We start from the raw sequence: 17086 nt of genomic DNA, 5'->3' as shown, positions 1-17086 counted from the left end.
TATATATGCAACATCACAAAATACCCAACTAATAAATACAATAACCTAACCAATAAAAAAAGAATTTTCCATTATTAAAAGTACATCTTAATTCTCAAAAGCAAATTTACCAATAAATATTTATGTGTATAACAGATACTTTCATATTATCATTTTCAATTTGAATTGTGTTCCGAAATTAATAATATCATGAATATTTCCACATCTTTCGTGTAAAAAAAGCAATAGTAATATAAATTTGCAAATTGGCGATCAATTTATATTAACGATCAATTTATATTAACGATAACACAATAGAAAAGAAGAATATTAATCTAGCACTCACCATTTCGTCGAACTGCAGTCGAACTCCACCTGTGCATGCAAAACTCTGTGCTGCCCATTTTGCAGTTTCCCTCGTTGATTAAGCACACACTTACACTCGCGACATTACTTTGCAATGCGAATTTAAAATTTAACGGAAATAAAAACTTTCACTGTTACCACCGGCTACACACGATAAAAATTATGTTTTAAACAAATCGCGAACATTCGCGCTGATGACGGTATACGACGAAACCGACGAAACATAACCGCCAATATGACTGTGAGAATGTAAAACTGTTTGCCAATAAATTTAATTCACGACTTTAATAAAGATAAATTTATTTATGTATACTCACTATAACAGCACTTACTTTTGCGACATTTATTTTTCTCATGCTTTTTTTAGTACCTTTCGTTTTTATTTACGATTTTTGTCTTTATTGTATGCATCTCTACTTATACATGCATTTCATCAAATGTGCAGAATGGCAAAGTGTACGTCGGAACGCGCGCTTTCTCGACGCACACTGCGACTCTGTACATTTTAATACATGCATAAATAGAGATGTATATAAAGACAAAATTTGAAATCGCTACATCGATCACGTAATGGCATCACACAAATGCATGAACCGTAAACTAAAGTTAATAATGCGATAATCGTGATACTTATGTGATTTATGCTTGTAATAAGATAATGACAATTTCCGTTATTTTCACGCACACATAATCATGACGCACTTGCGGTGCGTGTTCTAAAAACGAAACCAGAGTGCAAAGTCACGCGACGACCGACAAACTTGGAAAGTCGTGTACGAATGTGAATATGAAAATCTCGCGATTGTCTTTTCTCAATACTTTCATACGAACAATTCCGTATGCTTTTGTATCTTTCGCGACATCAAGGTCAAGAAACATGGCGTCATGTCTCGCGCTAAGTTCAAGTAAGAAACCGGTAACATAACCGCGTTACATCGCGCGAAGATGATACGGAAATATCGATGCCGTATCGACACGCAAAATATTCTATTAAAAGTCGCAAACGTAAGAGTATAAAACTCGTGAACAAATTCGACTCATAATTTGCATAAAGACATGTTTGTTACAAAATTATGTTATGAAACAGAATTACACGTACTCACCTCAACGAATTCAGCGCGGGAAAGGAAGTAATATCCCGCGGTGTCAAACATGGCGCCACTGGCATGAACTATTCACAAGACAAGACACCCATGGGCGCATCCAGCAGAACAAACCGCTTAGTAGCAATTGAACGTGATTGGCTCTTACTTTTAAAACCAACAAATCAACGTCGAGATTCAGTAAAAAATCTAGTAACATTGCAGTTACTCAACGTTGTCCAACTGTTAAATGCGGCCAATCACAAGTAAAACTCTTGCAACTATTGTAAATATACCCTATGATAATTGAAAAGAGCCAAAACGACACTACCGCCATCATCGCTTATTTTTCCAACTGCGAAGCTTACTGCATGCGCGGGAGTATAGTGTATCTTCATTCATTAATATAGTTATGGTTTATAAAATTCATGAAATTGTTTTAGTTTCTCTTTTTGTGAGTTTTTTATTTTAAACTGCCAGGAGGTGATTGTTTAATAAAATAAAGAAATTTTATATGTGACGATAAAACAAAATCGACTAGTGTACCTCGTTCTAGTGTATCAAATGTATTATTAATCGTATAACAAAAACATAACCTTAGATAAATCGAAGCATATATTTTTAAGAGAAAATTTCAAGTCGTTAGGATGGCAGATGTACGCGATATTCTAGATATTGACGTTCCAACGTCTACAGAACTTACGAAAGAGTCGATATTGGGTAGCGATAAAAAGAATCGTAAACGATATGATTATAACAAAATGCCAAAACGTCCTGAGGGTATGCACCGCGAGGTGTTTGCACTCCTCTGTAAGGACAACAACGACGTGCCACCGTTATTTCCAACTGACACTGCGAAAGGATACAAACAAGTAAGAGCCAAGCTTGGTATGAAAAAGGTGAGACCATGGAGATGGACACCGTTCACTAATCCAGCACGTACTGACGGTGCTGTATTTCATCATTGGAGACGCGTTGCTGATGCTGGAAAGGAATATCCTTTTGCCAAATTTAATAAGAAAGTTCCTATTCCTACATACACAAATGCAGAATACGTTCAACATTTAGTGAGTAATGCTTGGACACGAGCAGAAACGGATCATTTATTTGATCTATGCAGAAGATTTGATCTCAGATTTATTATTATTAGAGACAGATGGGATCGTGCTAAATTTCCTACAAGATCTGTAGAAGATTTAAAAGAGAGGTAAATTATAATACAAGTATATTTTATTTCTACAGATTTAGACGTTTTTTTGAATGTGTTTGTAATTATAAATAAATGTGCAGATACTATCAGGTATGTGCTGCTTTGATAAAGTCAAAATCCCACTCAGACAAAGTATATGTCTTTGATGCGGATCATGAGAAGCGGAGAAAGGAACAGCTCAAAAAGTTATTTGAACGTACACCTGAGCAAGTTGAAGAGGAACAGACACTATTAGCTGAACTACGTAAAATTGAACAAAGAAAAAAAGAGAGGGACAGAAAAACACAAGATTTGCAAAAATTAATTACAGCAGCTGATCATCAAGCAGATCCTAGAAAAAGTGAGAGAAAATCTTCCAAAAAGAGTAGCAGTTCTTCTAGAAATAGACCAAATAAAACTGATACTTCTCACGTGAGTATATATAAATTTGTATTATACATAGTATATTTATTTTAAAGTATTCTTTTATACATTTCTTATATTAATATTATAATTTAATCTATAGGCAGTGGAGTCAGCTGGAATTAAATTCCCCGATTTTAAAAATAGCGGTGTTACTCTTCGTTCTCAGAGAATCAAATTGCCAAGTAGTCTTGGCCAAAAGAAAATGAAAGGCATCGAACAGATGTTGAATGAACTCCGTTTAGGTAAGAAGTTATAACTTGCGCTTTTTTGATATCGTATTTTCAAGTTTTAAGATTAAAAAACTGAAATAAAAACTATTTTTTAACATCATAGAATTAAATCCACCACCAACGGAACAAATATGTCAGCAATTTAATGAACTGCGTAGCGACATAGTTTTGCATTATGAATTGAGAAGTGCATTGTCGACATGCGATTATGAATTACAGTCTTTAAGACATCAATACGAAGCACTAGCACCAGGGAAGGTATATTAATGAATATTTAAAAAAATGGATATAATACCAATCTCTTGAATCGTACATTTTTTTAATATGTTTCTTTTCAGACTTTAACAATACCACCGGCGCTCTTACCAAAAACAGAACCAGAAGTCAAAACGGACATCATCGACGTGGTAGGATCGCCCAGTATGCCCAGTGTTGCTCATTAATTCGAAAAAAATACTTGTATAAAAAAGGAATTGATCAAATATGCTTGTAAATATCGTTTCTTTATTCATCTTTATTCATCTAATTTTTATTAAGGAAAGTCATCGAGTATGTATCATTACGATTTATTATATTATGAAGTAATTTTTATTTTGTACTAAAAAAATAAACAATTTAATGTAACTGAAAATTTTTCTGTCTTTACTCACTTATAGTAGCGTGGGGGGTAATAAAATGACGAGAAGACGTATCGATGGTAATTACTTATATATCTGTGTATTTTATATTGTCGACAAAAAGTAACAATGTACGGTCAAACCGTATAATTTATCTACAACAATCTACAATAGATTACAATATGTTATTTAGTTCTTTTTTTTTTGAGGATATAGGGAGTGTGGCTGGGAGGAGAGTAGGAATATAAGATTCGGACGGGACGAGGGGGGGAGGGTGTTGACGGCAAGTGTGAAGAGTGTCAGATGGTCGTCGATGCAGGCCTTTCTTCGTACGTGCTCCGTTACTCGCGATACGGTTGACTCTTTAATCCTATAATAAATTACTCGGTAGCTCTAGCCGTACTTGGTACGGAATAATGCATACATCTGCGATAGTAATCGATAAAGCAGCGGTTGGTGTGTATCCCGCCTGTTTCGCTGCTGCGTGTGTCGCGAGAATTCTTCCGATTAAAGCTAAGTGCGAGACGAAACGGTGCAATCAGGCGATACATCATTGACCCGCGTATCTGACAAACTTTTCGCGGATGCACGTGCACCCTCTCGTCTTCGTACACACGTGCCGACACTTGGATCGCCGCCGTCCTGGCGACACGATCAGCATTTTTTTTTTCTCGTTACATTCGAATAGTCGCATACCCGGTCCATTCTCATCACAGAGACTTATTCCCTTCCGAGACTCGAAGCAGCGGCTAACTGTTAAGTCGTATCGCGCGTCCGAAAATCGGAATCATCTTACAGCTGCGGGCTACAACAATGCGTTACATTTTGAAACCTTATAAAAATTTACATATCGATAACACGCGCTCTTCTCTACATCGCTCTAGCTTATCTATTAAGTAGTAAACGCTATAAGAGTTTAAATGCGTATGTAACATCATCGCCGTCATCGCAATGTTTCTCGTGTATGGTTACTCATACATGTCTTTGCATACGGAATATATCTGAATGTCTCCTCGAAATTAAGGGATACCACTCAAGAGTTAGAGCTGCAGAGTCGCATAAATAGCGATTGATAAATGTATATATCGAGCACGGCGGCACACGACTGTTTGAAAAGAAAGTTTGCCGCTGTCTCGAGATGTCCGGTTTAAAACGTAGAGACAGACGCGTAAAACGTAAACGTTTAAAGTTCACTGTCGGTGCATAGAATTTGAAATAATAAAACGAAGATGTGACAGTCGCCTCCTAGGAACGTTTACATACTAGACAGTCAAGTAATTGTAAAGGGAGCGATCGTAACTGCTCGAGAAACAAAATAGTTCGACATTTCGTCATTTAACGATCCTGTCCCGCAGGCATTAAAACGCAACGAAATACTCTCATTTATCGCGCGATTTCGTTAATAACAACAATATCCAATCTCTTGCCCATTCTCGCATGTCCTATGATAATATTATGCATTAATATATATATATACACAATGTATATATATATGTATATACAATGACGATGGTGTGGGGCGGAGGGAGGTGGGGTGGGGTGGGGGGAGGGGAGGGAGCGCTCTTTTATTCTTCTCCGTAACAAGAGGTATAAGATCTTCGGAGGCTCAAGCATTCAAACGTGCTCCAACTCGATTTATTCATGTCACCGTTTTTTATCGAGCATCGTCTGATACTACCAAGCCTTTAATCACTTCAAACAATTAACATGCCGCAGTACAATAATGGATACGCGTATAGCAATAATGTCGTAACCACGATTGTAGCATAATGATACTAATTATACGCAATGCTACATGTGCATGCAGAAAATAGAGCGCTGATGAGTCAATTGCGATACTTTTACTTGTCCCTGCAATCTAATTTGCAAATTGTAATTAGATAAATAACTATAGATACGAGTATGTCGAGATGTAATTAAAAGAATCAGCGCTTTTTGTCAGCTTTACATATAGGTATGTATCTCTCTTAATTAGAATGTTATCGCATAACGCGCTCATTTGCTCTCAAGTAGTCGAGAAAAGTGGTTAGTACTTTAGATCCTCGTAATTTATACTCCCAAGTCATTTTTTTTCTTGTATAATCATAATAACGGTAACAATAACAATAACGTTAAGAATTTTAAGGAAGTAAATGATGAATTTTCTGACGGAAATCCAGATAAGATAGCGGTAACGCACTGTTTATACATGGTATGTTGAAGATATCAATCCTCAGAGAATCAACTCTCTTTTGTTTTTTTTTAGGGAGAAATACTAGGTGCGCAATTAAGTTTCCGGGTTTTTTTTTATCAATGCAAAATGGAAAATTTCAAGAGAAATACAAAAAACGGTTTATTCAAAGTATCGTCCCTCGCTAGCTACACATTTTTGCCATCTCTCTGGCAATACATGAATACCGCGACGATAAAACGACGCGTCTTTGCATCGAAACCATTTATCCAATCAGTTTTGCACTTCTTCGAAATTGGCCAAGTGTAGCCCAGCTAAGCCATGTGCCATCGACCGGAACAAGTGATAATTGGAAGGGGCCAGGTCTGGTGAATACAGCGGGTGCGGTAGCAGATCCCATTTCAGCGTTTTCATGGTGTCCTGGACGATGGAAGTGCGATGGCACGGAACGTTGTCGTGCTGCAATATCACTCGTTCGTGTCTCGTGTCCCATTCTGGCCGTTTTTCGAGCAATGCATGGTTCAAATTTATCAGTTGTTGTTGTCTTGTGTTTGCGTATCATTTTCATCCAATAACGCTTGCAGATCGGCGTCCTCAAATGTTTTTGGTCTTCGGAGCGCTCCTTGTCCTCAGTGTCGAAATCGCCATTTCTAAAGCGTTTAAACCAATCTTCACAAGTAGTTTTCGATTGTGCATGTTCGCCGTAGGCTTTCTCAAGCAAACGGCGTGCTTCAGCTGCATTTTCTTTCAAGTTGAAGCAGAAAAGCAAAGCTTCCCGCAAATGCTGTTTATTTGGCACAAAACTCGACATCTTTATTGTTAGAAAAAATATTTTTGCGTTGCAATATGTGTTGGTATTATGACTGGTTATTGTTGACAGATGTCCAAGTTAATAAAAAATCACAACTTTAGACATGTATATCGACTACATGTATCGTTAGCGCCATTCATGTGTGAAACCCGGAAACTTAGTTGCGCACCTAGTATTCTATACTAATAAAAATGTTGACGAATTAAGTGTTTATGTGTACTCACTGACGTGATCAAATTATCGGACCGCGTTAAAACTGAGAAACAAACTATACTGCGGAGAAGGTACTTGTCTCAGTGTAGATTAATGCCCGAAAAAGAATGTTTATTGCAAGTCGCGATATATAATAATAAATTCGAGCGAGATAAGTATAGAGCTCGATCATTCATTAACATAGCTTTGTTCTTGTTGAGTTTATTGAATAATACCGGAAAAGGTAGAATGTAAACTTGTTACTTGATTATTGTCGACTGCGTATCAACAAATACTCGCGAATCAAAGTGACGTTTTGAAGAGTCAGAATGCACCGAATATGTTCGGCGCTTAAGCGAGATTTTTGGGAACTTTTGAAGAAATGTTTGCATGATTTTAAGTTATCGCAATCGCAATTGCGATAACAACTGCGCTTCTCTCAACAATCTGTAACTGGTTATTTAATACGCAATTAATACATAGTGGAAACTTCTCTTGACAAGTATTCTAAATAAATGTCTATGTTAATTCGAGTTATTGTATAACGCTGTATTTTTTTAATCGCTTTAAGCACTTTCTGTTGCACGATGCAACGTTAAATCCAAGTGAAGAGTGACATAGACGAAGGTATATCTTCGTGAGAGTCGGATTTAATCATGCAAAAAGTACCTTTGCCATTCGAGGCCACTTACTGTCGCAGCACTTTTAAAAGAGTCAACGCGTCAAGAAGATACACAGTCTCCTTCGAAAAAGTAGCGTATATGTAGAATTCTATTTTCTACCGCAAGACTCCATAGGAACGCGTTGCCGGATGGCAAAAGTGAAGGAATAAGCGGTTAGCATGTAAAGAGTGGTGTAAATCCGCGACAGGCCATATGTCATATATTACTAAAGAGCATTACATGCAAATAGTGTAACTTTCATATATTACGAGCAAATAGAACGAGTTTTAACAGACATCATATTGTTACAGCAGTGCTGTTTTAACGCATTGCGAACGAGATTTATATTGCATTCGAAAGAATTATATAGTTTCGAGTAATTTCTTACCTTAGTTTACAACGTACAATATTTCACTGTTTCGCAGAATTTGAATACCATTCCTTTAATATTATTGTAATATTTTAATTATAGAATTATTTCACAATTGACATAAATGTCAATACATAACATAATCATACACATAGATTATATGAGAAATTTAAATATAATAGACTTTTCTTTATCATGATTGTTATGTTTAAATTTTATAAACGTTAAACTTGAAATGAGAAAATAATTATCATACCATGTAACATTGATGTCAGAAATTACCAATTTCTTAACTAAATCCATAAATTGATAATTGTTTTTACTATAAAATTGTTCAAAGCTTTCAATTGATTGAAAAATTTTCTTGTCCGCAATGTGTTAAACGGATGTGTTGCGTCTCTTTCCCTTCACACTTTCCTTGTCAAAATTGATATTTGAATTCTTGTCGCAGTAATTTGAAAGGTGTGTCAATAGATATCAATATTTTTTTTACAGTAAAATCGTTCCTATTCCATCAACATCGTGGCTTTTCTCGCGATAAAAGCAAAAAAAAAAGAAAGAAAACTGAATTAAATCGCGAAAAGATCGTGAGGAAGCATCGCGATTGACGAGTAATACGACTTAATTATATACAGCGTTTAGTACAGAGAATACATGCGCGTTCTCATTATCCCTCTCGCTATCTTATTTCTTTACTCAGACACTCGCGCATATTTTAGTGTGTAGCTTCAAACAAGCCTGTAACTGACCGGAACAAATTTTTCGTCATTTTAAGATTTTCTTTCTGCGTTTTCTCTCTGGTTTTTTTTGCATTTTTCTCGTATAACATGTAACATGAGAAATCGTAATTTATTCGTTAAAGACATTCCTACACAACATAGCTACTGTGTAATGCGTAATGGATATGTGCGCAAGTGCGTGTGACAAGTACGCTGAAGAAGGGACTTAGGAGGCTACGGAACAACAGGAAGAGAAAGAGGAGTTCGGGGATCGCGAGAATAGAGAGAAGATAGAATGTCCGCACGTGCGCACATAGGCACACGTTTAAAGTATATGTATTGATTTTGTATATAATATCAATCATTGTTTCGTTAAGTAACTAACTGCGAGTGTTATGTGGTGCGCGCACGCACACACACACACATAGCTATATGTACAGGACATATATATGTGAATATATATATATATATATTTGCAATTAGGTAATAATTATTACATGTGCTCAACCATTCCGTCGATTAACGTTCATTCATCTCTCTTTGGATTCGTACGGTAGACACACACGCATGTACGCACGCAGACGCAACGCACACGCAACGCACACACACTCTCTCTTTCTCTCTTTCTCTTCCTCTCTTTCTTTCTCTCTCTCTCTCTCTCTCTCTCTCTCTCTCTCTCTCTCTCTCTCTCTCTCTCTCTCTCTCTCTCTCTCTCTCTCTCTCTCTCTTTCTCTGTTGTGTGTGTCTTCCTCTCCTGAGTTGACATTCTTCCATGCATCTCGCATCCTTCAAACAAGCTATGACTAATATCCTATTTATGCTACGGCGCTATGGTAGACAACAACAAGTAATCATTATCCTAAAACTTCTGATCTTTTTTTTTTTCACTTGTTCTACTTTCCGTATATGTTGTAAAAATGTTGTATATAATGATATATTAATATTGTTATATCCGCTTTATTGCACACGCGGTATGTCGTGCCCATTGGCGCCAGCGCCGTAAGTCGGTCCGACTAATCCGTGTCCATTTTCCACGGTTCCTTTCTGAACACGGTAATTGATGATCCATCCAGAAATGTTTCCCTCGCAATCTTGTTCTCCATCACGAGCATCAAGTGAAATCGTCACGTTCGTCATTCGACGCACAAGCGGCTTGAACTCCCGACGCTGACCCCACGGTTTCTCTTCAACACGGCGTGTTTTTTTTTTTTTTTTTTTTTTTTTTTTGAGGGAGAAGGGATGCCTTTTTTGTTCGTTATGATTTTTTATTTCATGTTTGCGGTTAGTTCCGTTAACGTTAAACTTGTTCTTTGTAACGCGATCTCTAATTTTAAGCTGAGATTTGTCCCGCGCGAACTTTGGAACGTGGTCGTTGATACGCTTGTTCGATTTTGTGTCGCTATTCGGAAAATTATTTTCCGATTTTTGCAATCGCAAATTAGTGCACTTAATTGCTGTCGTGTGAAAAGCGATTTCGTCTGAACGTCGTTGTACGCTTGTGACGCGTAAAACGATTGTATTATTTCTCGGTCTCGATATCTAAGTAACGTGTCGAAGACATATTTTAATGAACATCAAGAAACGAAACTGTTATCATAATAAAAACGTCCCACTTCGGAATCGTCGATGTGAACGTACAACGTTAAATATTTTACATATTTATATGCATTTACACACGCAAACGCACAACAAACACACCATGCACACACACACACACACACACATACCGCGCGCGTATGCATGTATGTATGTATTTATGTATTTATATACCTTCTCGTTTTGCCTTTCATTCTTCTAGCACTCTGCGGTGACCTAATTAATCCCGTAAATCGTGATTCAACTATGCATCGTATCCCGTAAATCTATCACTGCGGCGATGGACGGGGGTATAACCCTATGTATGCAGCGCTTAAAAGATGGCGATAATGAAATATATATCAAAAGAAAAGCTCAAGAAACGCGAGATTCCTTCTAATTTACATTATGTCACGTTGATCGCCCAGAATCGCGAAAATTGTCTTCCCGCCATTCTTTCTTAATATTCAATTCAATAATCGGCCGGCGATCCAGCTTATCTCTCAAACAATATAATACATATTTATATAATCTATAATTATAGAAACTTTATAACGCTCATATAACCTCATCTAATTATCTTATGGCTAATAATACTACTAAGTAATCAGTTATCATGTATTCAACATTTCTCTCTTTGATATGTGCGTTCGCGCTTTGTCATTGCCAAGAAAATATTCAAAGCGTTCGATCTTGTTCGATCTTTCACAGCGTGCGCTTTGTGTCCCTTTTTTTCCACTATCCCGCGTTATTTTATATCGCAACGGTTATATATCATATCGTTCGGCTGAAAGAACAGAATGTTCTTAGTATAACACGATCGATCGATGCTGAAAACAGATTTGTCGCTCGGCCCTTTTAACAACTTTGCCGAAATTTGAAGGATCGTTTCGATCGTTGTCGCATACCCGTCTCTAATCTACCGACCTTGTCACGATGTAAAAGTTCCTCTACGTTTCTTAAAAGCTACGTTAAAAAGTACGAAACCAACTAAATCCTTAACGTCGCTTACAGTCTAGTTTAGAGCGTCTTCACGAGCGCGCGACGAGTTCCGTATCCGTAAGATAACAGCTATCATCAACTCTAAACAGTACAATATATTGCATTCACATAAAAATATAAAAGGGTCTAACAAATTCTATACATATATATATATAACACATATATATATGTACGCGCGTGTGTGTGTGTGTATATGTATATTTACACATATATATATACACATACTCTTTTTAACAATAAGTTCATCTTTTTGCTACGCGATGCCGAATAAAGGTCTCAAAAGTCGCATTTGGAAACGAAGCGTTCATAAATATAAAAAGATAATTGTACCCAGGAGAGATTTTCTTAGACGCCTTCAAATTAAGAAGGATCTATTAGATATATGTATATGATTATACTGTTTCGGGTTGAATGCACTAATTAGTGGGAGCTCTTTTCCTTTCTCATCCCTCGACGTGACTTTATCCTTTATGTAGCTAGCATCAATGCATTTTAATTTTAACAAGCTCCTTAGACAAACCGGAACAATTGTCATCTTTCAGAAACATCTTATTTCTTCTTGTCTATTTCTCAAACGTAAAATGCATATATATGTATATATATTTTGTGCATTTAAAAATGTGCAAATAAATTTTACTTCTCTCTCTCTCTCTCTCTCTCTCTCTCTCTCTCTCTCTCTCTCTCTTTCTCTTTCTCTTTCTTCCTTTCTTTCATTATTTTCATACTTTACATATACGTGCGTGTATACGTGCCTCTTGATAATTCTATAACGCAAGAATCGGATCAAACAATTGCTATTGTGTATTAAAATGTACATATTTTATACAAGACTAGTCCTCGAGTAGCTAAAACGTTCAAGTCATGTATATTCGAAATCTCTTTGCGTCATTATTTTATATATAGGAGAGCTAGGGAATATTATACAAGTTGTTTCTCGTACGTGTATCGTTTCAAACAGATTACGGAAGAGATTAATTCCAAGTCGAAGGCTCGATGTTCGCAAACAAAAGCGGGTTATCTTCTTTCGATGATGTTTGTCTTACGGTATATTACAAAGCATAAATTACACGAGTACCGTTGCGCTTCAATCCCCCTGGTTCGACCTTCGACTTATCACGCGATTCTCCGCTAATCCGCTTTCGTTGTTTCGTTCGACTGACAGACTAATCCTTTCCGTGCCCCGCACACTACGGCGTAAAGTACCTTAGCACAGCATTCCCCACCTCTCCCGCAGCTCTCATACACATTTTCCCATTTATGTTCGATGTCACGAAAGAACCCAGCTTTTCCACCCGGCGATCGCTGCTAAACTCGAAAGTTAACCACCAGCTGTCACGTCCGTATCGAGCGGTTTTGGTCGTTTCTACGTCGGGCAGAAGTTCATCCGCCCAAGATTTTTATTTACAGAATCTGATCGTGCTCGCTTTAAGATTGACCTGTACTACTTAAGAATCATATTCTGTTTCTCTTGCGGTCTAAAATTCTCTCATCTTCAAATTTGCTCATTGGGCAGAAATGTAAGACTGAAATAACTCGGACAATTTCAAAACAGTTGCATTAAAAAATAAAATTTTACGCAAATAAAAAAGAATTTAGAATTAATTGCCAATACATCGCTCGTAGATAAAATTCTTTTTTCCAGTATAACGTTTCTGCCATCACTGCTTCAGGGGAAGCATCTCTTGCGAAAAGTATTATTATTCACTGCTTGTTCTTATCTCATTATCATAATAATCTGTATTCTGAGTAGTTATAATACAATCTATCTGCACGATCTTTTTTCTTCAAGCTATTATTGTAGTTTAATTGCTTTTTGTCATTCAGTAGTAAGCGTTGTCTTGCGCGAAAGAAAATGCATATCTAACAGAATGTTGTTGTGCTCATATCGTCTGCCGGAACATGTGTGCAGGCACACGTGGTAATATCGCCGAGGCTTTCTGTTATTATCCTGGCATTTTTGGTTTTATCCAATGCCTTGATATGACCAGTTCCTTGATATCGTAAGTCTCGGATAACCGGATAATTGTAGCCTCTCTCTTCGGGCATAGAAGTGTAGATCAGATAACGCTTGTTGTCGCGCGTGGATTCGAAGCAGCAATGAGGAGTACGTAAATTTCTACAATAATCGAGTGCACAAATTGGATAGCAATTAGCTATAGTTTGGGCAGATTGGAGACAGGTAGACATAGCGTTGGAAGGTTAAATATAATAGTTATCGGGCGTGAATTGTGCCATAAATGTTGCATGGCGCAATGTGTAGTGTTAAGTTGCGGATAACTGTCTTTCTTTTGCTTCCAACGTCTGGACCATACAAAAATGCAACAGATATATCGTAATTATATGTATAAGAATGTAATATATATGTAATGCACACATATTCTCCGCATATGTTTCATCGCCGAATTTTTACTACGCACGCATACGATTTTGATAATTCTAAAATTTGTCTAGCGATTAACAGAGTTGACAGTACTTTTACATAATTATGTCTTTTTTTCTTCATGCCATGAACGATTTTTTTGCGTCAGTTGTGGGCTCAATAAAAAGCTAGGCCGTTTTTAGGCGTTCACAAGCTACCGAATATAACATTACTTCTCTGCATATTTTAAATCGCGTAGATATTTATAATAGTAATTTGTTCACTTCGTATGTGTAATATAATCGATATCACATTATAACTATTACCTCTATATTCTTAAAACGTATCCTTTACAAACGCTTTATACAATACGGATCTTGTAACTTGGACTAAAAATTACCCACTCTGACTTTAATTATACAAGTTGCTATTTTTTTTACTCCCTTTCTTTCTTATTTTATCTTATCATTCTTCTTTTCTTTCGTTCTTTCTCTCTTCCTCTTTCTCTCCCACACTCTCACTCTCATTGTCACTCAACTTCACACACATACACACTATGTCAACTTGGTCACTCTGTTACCCGTTTACCTTCATTGTGTACATGCAACAACCACAATAGTAATTACATATTTTCTAACGATATCTTATTTAGAGTGTTATAGTGCAATGTTGAAAACTCGAAAGAATTTAGCGAAAAAATAGCTACTCGCGGAGAGTATCAGATTAATGAGATATCACAGAAAGTGCAATTCTCGATGTTTGTTTATTTCTTTCGCCTTTAAGAATTTATAACACAATAATACGTTATTTGCACGTTCTGTAATTTCACATTTTCACAGCTGCATCTCGATACTTTCCCTAGAAAATATCGCACGAGGATTCAATCGTGCGTGAGGTGCATCAGCAAGCAATACGAGTGTTCTCGATTTATCTTCAAAATCCTCGCACGATGCCTCTGAGTATGCAATTTGTAACAATTTTCTCTATGCTTTTAGGAAGATCTGCCTTTGCATGTCGCTTGCAGATTACGGTAGTAATAGTAATTGCATTTAAGAGAAAAGACGCTCGAATCGGATCTAAGTGTCTTACGCGAACAAGATGTTTCCTTGCATTTGAATTTAATTCACGCTGATTAGCAATAAATAATTTTGTCAGATTTCTACGATTGTGCGATATATATTTCCTGCGAAAATATCGTAATACATTTTTCAAATTACATTTCAGGATGGATGTTTAATCAATTAAAAATCGCTTTCTTTTAATCAAACATTTAACGGATAATTTAAGTAACCATCTTGCTAAATTAACGTTGAACGTTCAATAAATGCATTTCCTTTGATTTCGCTCGAGAGTCAACCCGCAGGTTCACTGCATCTGTCGCCAATAATTCATCTAAACAAAAGCGAAGGAAATGTAAGCAGCAAATAGATCAATTGATTATTATTATTGTACCGATATCTTATTCACGCATTAACAATAACATCCGATCCGAACGTACACTGAGAATTCGGTGCGACGATCGGTCGCTTCGTTTAAAACACGATTCTCAATGTCTTAATCACATTATTTAACGGATCAATGTTTGAAAATCTTATTCCACAAATGTGGAGCACATTTTATGAATCAATGAAATAATAAAAAAAATCTTATTTAAACTTATAATGATGTGTTCTAGCTGTTACACTGAGAGGAAATTCATTATGGAAATAACACATATCCTGTGGAAAAAATGTACTATAAAGTCTCCTTGCATAATACACTGTAAGTTGTTTTGATTAACACAAAAATAAACAAATCTGTTTGAAATTTTGGAACAAACACCGTTCCGTTATTGAAACACCGAACAGCGCACCGCATCAAATTGGATTTCGTGAGTGCAACAGTGTAAAGTTATAATGTTATTCTACGATTAGAGGCGAAGAGAGAATCTTGCTTTAGAGAAAATTCGGCGAGCGGTCAAGTCACTTCCCCTTCGTGGATATAATGTTATACATAATATTCAGACGTGAGCGTGCCAAGGAGTCAAACAAGAAGCTTTACAGGAGCATGTTGTCCAACAACATTGATAAAGTAATTTTGCCTTTAAAATCTGACATTGCTGGTAATTATTGGAAAATAACAACGTTTCGATAAATGTACGAATCAAGCGCTACATATCTGTCATCAAATATAATTAAAAATATCGTTGCAGAATATTATTAGGTAATTCTTTGTAAATTTCTGTTGTAAAAGTCTAAACAATTAAATGTCGATTAATAGTGGTATCATAATCAATTGGTACCACATATGTTTCATGTATTATTTGTTATGCAACAAGAATCGATACGCTGTACGATGTACAGAAACGAAAAAAAGAAGTAGAAAGTAACGATGATGACTAAGGCGGCTCGAACTTTGTGCCAAGAGATTCCTTCCATGGATTATACAAAATTATGCTGGTTTGGTCCTTGGCACGATCGGCTAACGCGCTCGCCGTGCCTAAATAATAAGTTAACGCGCACTCCCGAGCGCGAAGCGGTATGTTCGGTCAGTCCTTAACAAGACGAGTATTTCGTTTCAGGTATTTCAAGATTTATACAATATATACACCTCTCGCGATTAAAACAAAACGCCTCATAATCTGCGTGACACGCAAAACTCTTGTGACTCGATGATCGGTGATAGTGGTGTGATGGTGCTGCTATTGCCGTTCGACCATTAAGTTTCCTTCACTCGCGCGGGAAGGGTATATAATGACTGGCACGGTTTCCTTCTCGACTCGATGCGGCGATCGCGGGGAAGAGTTCTCTCGTCGGCCGAGACTCGCCGACGATATGATGATGATGACGAGACCCGTAAATGTGCGTCCGTTCGCAGATGCATCCTTTCTCCGGAAGAGTTTCAGGACCTCTGCTGCCCCGGCTGCGCTGTTCTGGCTGCCCTACACCGGACAGACCAGAATCTCGTACTCAAACATCAGCGAGACGGCGACGAAGACGAAGTAGAGAATGAACATCGTGAACCCGAGGCCCCTGTTCATTTTCCATCTGAAGCAGGCGATGCTCATGATCACGAACAGCAGCATGCAGAACAGTATTGCTATACTGCACACCATGCCAACGGAGTTCACCTCCACGGGTTTCCCGTAGATCAAACCGTACAGGAGCCACGGAACCGGAAGCCTGTGGGCAGAATTAAAGCGCAAATCGAGCCCATTTTCACTGCCCGACTGATTCGCTAATGCGATTATAATTATATCCCTGCACTCTAATTGATTGATTTATTCCTTTCATTTTTTTTTTTACTTTTTCCTATTCTTTTATTTCTATTATTTTTTAATCTAAAATCAGAGTATGTA

At 37.1% G+C, this 17086-nt stretch overlaps 3 protein-coding genes across 9 annotated transcripts in view; 1 reads left to right on the top strand and 2 right to left on the bottom strand.

The window, feature by feature from the left end:
• LOC105669315 (lachesin-like) overlaps positions 1-1675 on the bottom strand; it is a 264653-nt gene extending 262978 nt beyond the window's left edge. For both annotated transcript variants that reach the window (XM_067354711.1, XM_067354710.1), the window contains exon 1: positions 326-1675. The gene's annotated coding sequence lies outside the window, so the exon portion shown is untranslated. The remainder of the gene's footprint in view (positions 1-325) is intronic.
• A 152-nt stretch (positions 1676-1827) lies between these two features.
• DMAP1 (DNA methyltransferase 1 associated protein 1) lies at positions 1828-3903 on the top strand. The gene is made up of 5 exons (XM_012362179.2): positions 1828-2634; positions 2718-3048; positions 3143-3284; positions 3376-3530; positions 3611-3903. Exons 1-5 carry the CDS (start codon positions 2075-2077, stop codon positions 3713-3715), a joined length of 1293 nt encoding a protein of 430 aa, XP_012217602.1. The 5' UTR covers positions 1828-2074; the 3' UTR covers positions 3716-3903.
• A 3140-nt stretch (positions 3904-7043) lies between these two features.
• The window catches only part of Nckx30C (solute carrier family 24 member Nckx30C), a 60592-nt gene continuing 50549 nt past the window's right edge, over positions 7044-17086 (bottom strand). For all 6 annotated transcript variants that reach the window (XM_067354695.1, XM_012362197.2, XM_067354696.1 and 3 more), the window contains one exon: positions 7044-16910. In XM_067354695.1, the coding sequence (XP_067210796.1) occupies positions 16670-16910 (241 nt within the window). In that variant the 3' untranslated portion in view covers positions 7044-16669. The remainder of the gene's footprint in view (positions 16911-17086) is intronic.

This window comes from Linepithema humile, chromosome 5 (genome assembly GCF_040581485.1).
Source record: "Linepithema humile isolate Giens D197 chromosome 5, Lhum_UNIL_v1.0, whole genome shotgun sequence".
Lineage (NCBI taxonomy): Eukaryota > Metazoa > Arthropoda > Insecta > Hymenoptera > Formicidae > Linepithema > Linepithema humile.
Note: the sequence above shows the minus strand (reverse complement) of the source record. Positions and strands in the feature narration are given on the sequence as shown.